Here is a 9,159-nt window from a genome sequence, read left to right as displayed (position 1 = left end):
GTTTTCTGGCAAAGCCCAGCCAGGCCTGGGCCGTGTGGGAGCAGGCCCTGGCTCAGGGCGCCAGCCCGGCCCGCGGACGCCCCTGCCCGCCGGCTGGATGTGGGCCGGGCCGGCTGCCAAGGGGGAAGGGCTGGCTCGGCCGGCGGGCGCGCGCCACTGTCACTCTCTTGTCCCGCGCGCGGCGCCGTAGCTACGCGGCGCGCTTGCGCGCCTCCCTCTAGAAGCGAAGGGACCAAGATGGCGGCGGCGCGGGGGGGCTGAGCGACTCCTCTCACCTCAGCGGGTGGCGGCGCCGGCCGGGGCTGAGCCCGGCCCAGAGGAGCCGTCGGCAGCGTCGAGACCCCGCCTCGCCGCCCTCTGCCCCGGGCTCCTCCCGCCTGCGCGGGGCTCTTCGGCGCCCATGGCCACGTAAGCCCGGCCGCAGCCTGTCAGCGGGCGGGAGGCGCCTGCCCCGGGGCGGGCGGCGGGAAGATGTTCTCGGCCCTGAAGAAGCTGGTGGGCTCGGACCAGGCTCCCGGCCGCGACAAGAACATCCCTGCCGGGCTGCAGTCCATGAACCAGGCCCTGCAGCGCCGCTTCGCCAAGGGGGTGCAGTACAACAGTGAGTAGCGCGGCCCGCCCCGCCTCGCCCGCGCGAGTGTCCGCGGCCTCTCAAGCCCGCTCCCGTCCTGGCGAAGGCTTGTGCCGTGATACGCGTTTGGTCTCTACGGTGCTGCAGGGCTCTGGCTGAGCTTGCGCAGAAACTCTTTAGCGCGGTTCTTGCCTTAAAGGAGTTGCAAGAGCGCGTCCACACTGGCTTGTGCGTGTGCACAGGAGCATCCGTGCCAGCGTAGCCGCTCTCTTGCGCAAGAAAGCTCCAATGGCCATTTTAACCATCGCGCTTTCTTGTGCAAAAATTCATGTTGCCTGTCTACATTGGCCTCTTGCACAAGAATAGTTGTGCAAAAGGGCTTATTCCTGAGCTGGAGCGTCAGAGTTCTGGTGCAAGAAGCCCTGATTTCATACATTAGAACATCAGTTTACTTGCGCAAGAACACGCGGCCAGTGTAGACAGGCGGCCAGTGTAGACAGGCAGCAAGTTTTTGCGCAAGATCCCACCAGTGTAGACACAGCTCTTGTTTCTGTCCCCGGAACAGTTTGTTTTGACATTACATAGTCACATTATGTTCAGGAGCTGGAGAGATAGGAAAGACCTCTTGTTTGAAAAATAGAGAACTCAGAGTTGTAATGCTTGTTTAAAAAACTTTCCCCATATTAGGGGCTGGGGGGGTTCTGAATGCCTGCATCCCCCCTCCCCAGGACATCCCAAGCTTTATTGGAAGGTACAGGAGGAGTACAATGCTTCCTAATCTCAGTCCATTAAAGTTCTTTTCTTCCATCCCTTCACCACCAATATTTGGATGCTGCATCCCAGAAAACTAGTATTTTCCCATCAAGCATTAGTAGCTGTTTTCCACAATAGTCACTTAATGACATTCTACCATGCTAAATGTTAATGAAAGGTGAAGAAGGTGCCATATTTAGTTTTATTAGGTCAGTTATTCTCATGTTAGATATCTGTTTATGCACAGGTAAATTTTTTTAGAATTCTTTGCATTTTAATGAATGTTTTCCAGTGGGCAATAGTAGCATCTCTTATTCCCAATGAGAAAATATATCTTGAGACTCAGAGGGCCACCATAAGTAGGTGAAGTACATGCATAAGTAATAATTGTGACAGGGCAGTGTCTCAGAAACTTTTTACTTAAGTAATCCACCAACTATATTTTGTCTCCTTTTGTGACCTACCCAAGGGCTGAAAAGCATAAGTTGTCAGTATCTTCCACTGCTGTTGCTTTCTCCTTACCCTGTTGAGGCTGTAGCATTGACCACTCATAGCAACCATCTACCCTCACAATGCAACCATAATTCCTGTGTAGAGAAGAGGCCCTTCAGGTGCATTTGAGACTAAGCCTGTTTCACACTCACCTGTACAGCAGCAGTCACTGTCCTATGGGACTGGACCTAGCTCTCTGCTCCAGGCATTGTGACCTGCTGCATGATTGCGGCACTATTCAGGAGTGGCCCAGCTGTGGAGGGGTAGCTGGGCCAAACCTAAGTTGTGCTGCAGTGCCTTGCATCACGTCACAATGCTCAGAATAGGAAACTGTTCTCAACCCTGTAGGACAGGAGCCACCACTGTGAGGTGATGAGCCACTGTTAATCACCACAGGCTCCCTCTACAGCCCCTTCCCCCTCCACACCAGGCCTGCAACCAGGGAAGTAAGAGTTAGAGATGTAAAGGGTTAACCAGTTATCCAGTAAGCATTAATCTTACTGGCATGCTTACTGGGGTAACAAGTTAACTGGCAGCCCAGCCAGGTCAGAGCAGACCTTGCCCACAGCATGATGTGTTGGGCCCAGCCCGGTATGAGCAGCCCCCTGCATGTGCCACAGGGTCCCGATTAATCTTAACATTTAACTGGTTAGCCTTTTAAATGTGATTTTTACATCCCTAGTAAAAGTTTTAACTGGTTAATCGATAAGCTGATGCTTATTGGTTTCTGTTAACGGTTAAACTTTGCTAGGGCTCCAAGAGAGGGGTTGGCAGCCGGGACCTTGTGCACATTGGGATGCTGCCAGCGGCAAAGCCTGCAGCACAGGGCTGGCTGCCACGACCTCGCTGGCAGCAGAGCCCACGGCACAGGGACAGCAGCCTGGATCCTGGAAGTGAGGGCACCCTTAGGTCCCCAGGTAAACTGTTTAACCATGTAACTGATAGAATTTTGATCCATTACACAGTTACTATTTTTGCACATTTTTTACATCTCTACGTGCAACCCATCTAAACCCTCTATGACTCATAGGTGGGTTGAGACCTTTTGGGAAACCCTGACATTAGGTGATAATTACATGATCCATTATGAAAATAGAGAGACAACCGCACAGTAAGTACTAACTCATCTGTGTGGATCTGGGTAGGTAGAATGTAGAAGGCTTGAGAGGAGATCAGCAGTGTGGAATAATAGATCTGCTTTGTAAATGTTGGGCTCAGTTTTTTGCGCATGTGTGTGCATTTGAGGAGATGAGAGGGAATAGAACCCATATCACATCTTAATTAAAGCCATAGATGAGGAGAAAGGAGAGACTAACATTAGAAATGTAGAAAAGTTGGTCAGCAGGGCTTTCGAACTGGTGTGTGCATTTCTGTGTTATACCACAGGAGTATTTGGTTTACATTTGTTAGGCATAGCAAGAATAGTGTGTAATTTTAGAATGTGTAGCAGTTGTGTGGAGCTGTATCCATTTTTAAGGTTAATATAGCTGGGTCAAAAATGCAAACACAAAAGCTACCAAGCGTGGTCCCATTGATTCTCTAGCAGGTACTTCCATTTTAACTTCGGCACAATATTGAAAACCTGTGAAAGGCTTTTATTTAGTGCCTTGACTTGACAGTACTTGTGTTCCAATTGCTGTTTCTAATATTGATAATAGAACTGAAGTGTTCTGTCACTGCTTTGAGGGAAGTTTTCCAGTCTCCATAGTAATTCTTAAGTGTTGCTGCTTAAGGATATTAAGGACTAGTCAACTATCTAATAAGCAAATGCTAATTGAATAGTCCAGTCATCTCTCCCCCTCCCCCTGCTACCTCTATCAGATAGAGGCAGCAAGGTGGGGGGGAGAGAGACAGTACTTCAAAGTGGCAGTGCCGCACGGAGCTCATGTCTGGGCTCTGTGCGGCACTGCCCCTTTGAAACACTGTAGCGGCGTTTCAAAGCGGCAGCGCCACACAGCTGACCCCAGGTGCTGTGCAGCGCTGCCCCTTTGAAATGCCACGGCGGTGTTTCAAAGGGGCAGCGCTGCATGGAGCCTGGGGTCAGCTGGGGACTCCCTACCTAACCCTGGGCTCCCTGTGAGCTTCGTGTGGCACTGCCGCTTTGAAATGCTGCATGGAGCCCGGGATCAGTCCCAAGCTGATCCCAGGCTCCGTGCAGCATTTCCATGCCGAGCATTTCCGTGCAGCATTTCAAAGCATGCGGAACCCGGGGTCAGCTGGGGACTCCTCAGCTGACCCCGGGTTCTCTGGAACTGCTGCGCAGAGCCCAGGGTCAGTGGGGGACTCTGAGTCCCCCGCTGAGCCCAGGCTCTATGAGGGTGCGTCTGCTTTGAAATGCACAAGAGCCCCCGCTGGGGACTCTTGTACATTTCAATGCGGGTCTGCATATAGAGTTCCCTGTTCCTCCTTTGACATGTACAAGAGCCCCAACAGGGGCTCTTGTACATGTCAAAGGAGGATTGTGGAAGTGCCTGTCGACTAGTTGATGGAAATTCCATCGACTACTTGACTAGTAAATTACTCGTTAGTTAACATCCTTATTGCTCTTGCATAATACTAGAAGATTTACCCGGCATTGCTTAGGTCCTGAACTCAAATTAATTTTTGACTTTTGGAAAATAAAATGAAAATGTACATACTTCATTTAAATCATTGCTCTGGGGTGGGGTTGGGTCTGGGGATGAGGACTACTCCAGCCCTCTCTCAGGGCAGCAGCTTGGGTCAGTTTGCTGCCCTGTTGTGGCAGATCCAGGTTCATGTGCTCCCCAGCCAGGGTGAGGAATGCAACAAACTGCACTTTTCCCTTGCTCCCTGACAAAGGGGGTCAGCCAGCAACATTCCCATACAAATCGGGGGAGGAAAGAGCTTCAGACCTTTCCTCCTCACCCTCCCTAAAGGGTGCTTTGGGAGTGGGAGGCTTGGGATTGGGGTAATTCCAGATGGAGGGACATGCCTCCAGCCAGCCCCTTTCACCTGTCTCTTTCGGTCTCTTTTCTGTATGGTTTTATAAAAATCAATCCCATTCCCGGCACATCCCATTTTCTTGGCATAACCTAGCCCTTACCTTGCTTTATGTTATAAGAGGAAGTTGCATACCAAATTTGGTAGTCTTAGCTGTTCCTGTTTAGGAGGAGTTCTTGAACAGACAGACAAGCTCTCTGAAATATATAGCAGACTAGAGGATTTTGTTTTTCTTCATTTAAATCATTATTCTGGAGTGTCGCTGTGGGTGAGCGATTCAGTATGCAGGCTGCCTTGGGGAGAGAGGTCTACCCCAGCCCTTTCTAACCTCAGAAACTTGTGACCAGGTGAGAAGTGCCTGTCCATGGCTTTTACAGCTCCAGTAGGCATGTCCCCTGTATGGAGGACAGACAGACACACATGTACTTGTTTTTAGCTTAAATCCTGTTCCTAATCAATTTAAGTTAAAATAGGTCACTCTTAAACTAGAGTGTCCGCACAGTCATTTGCACCAGTGTAATTCTGTCAGTTTAAATTCACATCTTTAAATTAAATTGGTGCAGCCTTCTCAAGTAGGCAACCCTGCAGACAGGGCAATTCAGATATTCAAAAGCTTCAGAAGGGTAGCCAAATTAGTCTGTAACAGGAAAAACTTAAAAAAAAACAAATAGTCTAGTAGCACCTTAAAGACTAACAAAACATGTAGATGGTATCATGAGCATTCGTGGGTACAACCCACTTCTTCAGTGTTCTGTCATGTGAAGAAGTGGGTTGTGCCCACAAAAGCTCATGATACCATCTACATGTTTTGTTAGTCTTTAAGGTGTTACCAGATATTCAAGCTGATATTCAAGTGGTGCAGACAGCTTCAGAAGTAGGGATGTGAAGGACTAACTAGTTGACTATCCAGTAAGCAAATGCTTATTGGATAGTCAACATCCTAGTCAACTAGTCGCTTCCCCTTCCACACACCCCTTGCTGCCTCTATAATAAGAAGGCGGCAAGGGCAGGGGGGAAGAGGACAGGGTCCTTCAAAGTGGCAGTGCAGCGTGGAGCCTGGGTCCAGACCCTGAGCTTCACCGGGCACTGCTGCTTTGAAAAGCCGGGGGGAGCATGGGGCCAGTGCTTTCACCTTTGAAGTGTAACCACAGCCCAAGGTGCCCTTATCAACTAATCCAGTAGTGCAAATTGCATGGACTATTCAGTTTGTCCATTAATCTAAATTTAACATCTCTATCAGGAGATCATTATTTTCTTGAAGATAAGAAAACTGTTTAAGGAACCTGGAATGCTAGAAGAGGCATTTGGCGTGTGGGAAGGAGGAGGAGGATGGAAACAAAGATAAGTGTGGAAGACCTTATTGAAACATGAGCAGTGGTTAGGTTATCTAGGGTGATGTGGAGGGAAGGCAACAAGATGGGAACTAGGGAGAAATGAGATCAGAGGCATAGAGAGTGATATTGTGCAAGGCCCTGAGACAAAGATAAGTGCTTGATCTTGAAGTTGGTTCTTCCTACTGATCTAAATTATGCAGTTGAGTAAGCAGGAATTTGAATGATTGATGCTCATATCTTGTGCAAAATACCATACATGTGCAACATGAAAGCACTAATTATGTCAAAATCACATTGTCAGAATATTAACGCTTCTCCCAGTGTTCGCAAGATTTGTTTTAATCAACTTTGGTTTTGTACTTGCTCTTCTCCTCCCCCCAGTGAAAATTGTAATCCGAGGAGACAGGAACACAGGGAAAACCACACTCTGGCACCGACTCCAAGGGAAGAAGTTTGTTGAGGAATACATTCCTACTCAGGAGATCCAAGTCACCAGCATCCACTGGAACTATAAAAGTAAGAATGGAGAGAGAGTCAGGGTATCTGGGGGAAGGAACTGTCAGTGCCTTGGAGGTGGGAATTCTCCTCTGTTTCATGCAGCTATATCCAGGTTAGATTTAAAACTGGTGCTTATCAGAGTTATTTGATTATTCAAATAATCCTGTTTTGTAAACCTTTCATTCACTTTACTGACCATTTGAAGATGTACTCAGTAGTTAAGATCACAGACAGAAAACTTTTAACAACATGAATTGAAATGTTCATTGTATTTTCTTGAAAACTAGGGATGTAAATGGTTAATTGATTAACTGGTAAGACTTGCCCTTAATGGATGAAGCTTAACTGTTCCAGTTAACTGGTAGGGGCTGAAGCAGCTCCCTGTCTTCCCATGGCAGGGGGCTGCTCCAGCCCCATGGGGCCTGCCAGAGCAGCCCCTATCTGTGGTGGTTTCGGCCCAGCCCCCATGCCACAGATTACATGCTGGCTTCCCAGGAGCAAGGCGGAGAGCAGCAGCTACCAGCCCCACTCTCAGAGAGTTGGCTGTAGAGACCATAGAAGCCTCCCTGAGTGTGGAACCAACAGCCCATGCCAGCCCTGCTGCCAGGGAGACTTTGCTGTGGGCTCTGCAGTATAAAGCTTATGCTGCACCTCAGGCCCTCGTCCCAGCTGCATCCCAAAGCCCACCCCCCACCCTGAATCTGAACCCCCTTCTGCACACCAACCCCCACTCACAGTCCTTCCCTTGAGCCCCATTTCTACATTCCAAATCCCTCATCCCCAGCCTCACCCCAGAGCATGCACCCGCTGCCGGAGCCCTTGCATCTCAACCCTCTGTCCCAGTCCTGAGCCCCCTTCTACACTTGGAACCCCCTGTCTCCGTTCCCACCACATGAATTTTATATCCACCAATACGAGGGTGATGGAAAAAATTCTGCACAGGTGTGGAAAAAATTAGAGGGAACACCAATCAGAGGCCTTACTGACTCCCCCATCCCTTCCTTTTTTGAGAATGAACAATGTCTTTAGTGTGGAAAATGGCTGCAAAATGCTATGCCAAGTAGTTTATTGAACCTAGATATTTGAATAGGTTTGAATGCTTAGCCTGTGTTGCAAGCCTATCAGTCCCAAATCTTTCGTTTGGGTTAAACCTGTGATCTAACACTATTGTTCAGATACTTGTCTTCAGAAGCAGTTTATGTGGGATGCTCCCTAAAAATGTCTTCTGTGTCCTAAAGGTTAACCCAGGGCCCTAAAAGCTAATCATCTGCTTGAATGTTCATGATATAGTTAGGAATGCTGTTTAAAAACTAAAACTACATGTTGAGTATAACTGTTCTTTTTTACCATGGGAAAATAACATTTAATCTTGTAAGTAATTATGAATATAATTTTCCCATGGATCATTTGTATCCCAAATACTTGCCCATTTCCCTCTTGCTTCTAGATGCCATGCTATTATCTCCTTACTGCTTCTAAAACTCCATCAAAAAGGACTGAATGTTTCTCTTCTTTCTGGACTAGTTAGCTTTGTCTTCTAAGTTAACTGTAAGGGTTACTGTTGATTTTGAGCAGAGTTTTGAGCAATTAATGTATCTGTTAGGTGACATAACCTTGTTAGCAGCAGGTATATACACAATAAGAGGAGGGTTCTTTGGTGCCAATGGCAGGATCTGAGAAGTCCAACCTCACTGATCTTGCAACTAAAGAGAAGCAGGAAGGATGCTGCTGTAGTTTGTACCTGGATCCTGCTCTGGTTACAGGGCTTAATCTTGCATTTAGTTTCTGGCTAGTGAAGCTCTATTCTCTCTAGCTGCTGGAAGAGAAGAGGAGCTGCTTCTCTCTTCCCCCACGCCCTGTTCCCTGCATACTCTTCTCCTCTCTGGCAAAGTATCTTGGCTACTGCAAGCCTTCTGGCTGCTGTAAATGTGTCTGGAAACAGATTTGTGCTTTGTTCCTCCTAGCTCAGTGCAAATCCAGTGTGTTGTCTTTTTCTGAATCACTACAAAGTCTCCAGAGCCTTCTGCAGGGGTGTGAAATTGACACAATTGTATCCAGACCTCAGGGTTAGGGACTAAAACTAATCAGTATTAAGTTCATTCTCCTGCTGCTTAGAACTAGTGCTTCTGTACCTGGTATAGCTATCTGTCTGCAGACACTGGAAGATGCATTGTATCAGTCTCCATTTGCTTTGTATCTGCAAGGTTATTTTGGTAAATATAAGGACATGGGGATAGATTTTTCAATAGCATAGGCTATGGAGCCGGGGATTGCTGGGGAACCACCTGGGATGTGACCCTACCGCTTTTTGTCTGGGCTAAACACAAGTGACACTGACTATACATGCCAGGTTGCAACACCACTTGCTCATTCTTTCTGGCTCCATTATGATAAAGGAGCAGACAGGTTACATTTTGAGTCTAGGCCCCTTGCACTCTAACCCTCTGTCTCAGCCTTGAACCCTGCTCTAGAGCCTGCACTCCCTGCTAGTGTCCTCACAGACCTGCATCCCCACTCTCTGCCCCAGCCCTGAGCCTCTTTCCACGCTCA

The 9,159-nt window shown here is 48.1% G+C and overlaps 1 protein-coding gene across 3 annotated transcripts in view; it reads left to right on the top strand.

The window, feature by feature from the left end:
* The first annotated feature begins 206 nt into the window (after window positions 1–206).
* Window positions 207–9,159, top strand: part of RABL6 (RAB, member RAS oncogene family like 6) — a 92,205-nt gene continuing 83,252 nt past the window's right edge. For all 3 annotated transcript variants that reach the window (XM_075905805.2, XM_006117347.3, XM_006117345.3), the window contains exons 1-2: window positions 207–601; window positions 6,493–6,627. In XM_075905805.2, coding sequence (XP_075761920.2) covers window positions 472–601; window positions 6,493–6,627 — 265 coding nt within the window. In that variant the 5' untranslated portion in view covers window positions 207–471. The remainder of the gene's footprint in view (window positions 602–6,492; window positions 6,628–9,159) is intronic.

The sequence above is a fragment of the Pelodiscus sinensis genome, chromosome 23 (assembly GCF_052426305.1).
Source record: "Pelodiscus sinensis isolate ZL-2025 chromosome 23, ASM5242630v1, whole genome shotgun sequence".
In the NCBI taxonomy this organism is placed as follows: Eukaryota; Metazoa; Chordata; order Testudines; family Trionychidae; genus Pelodiscus; species Pelodiscus sinensis.
The sequence above is the reverse complement of the archived record's forward strand: the minus strand, read 5'-3'. Positions and strand labels throughout refer to the sequence as shown.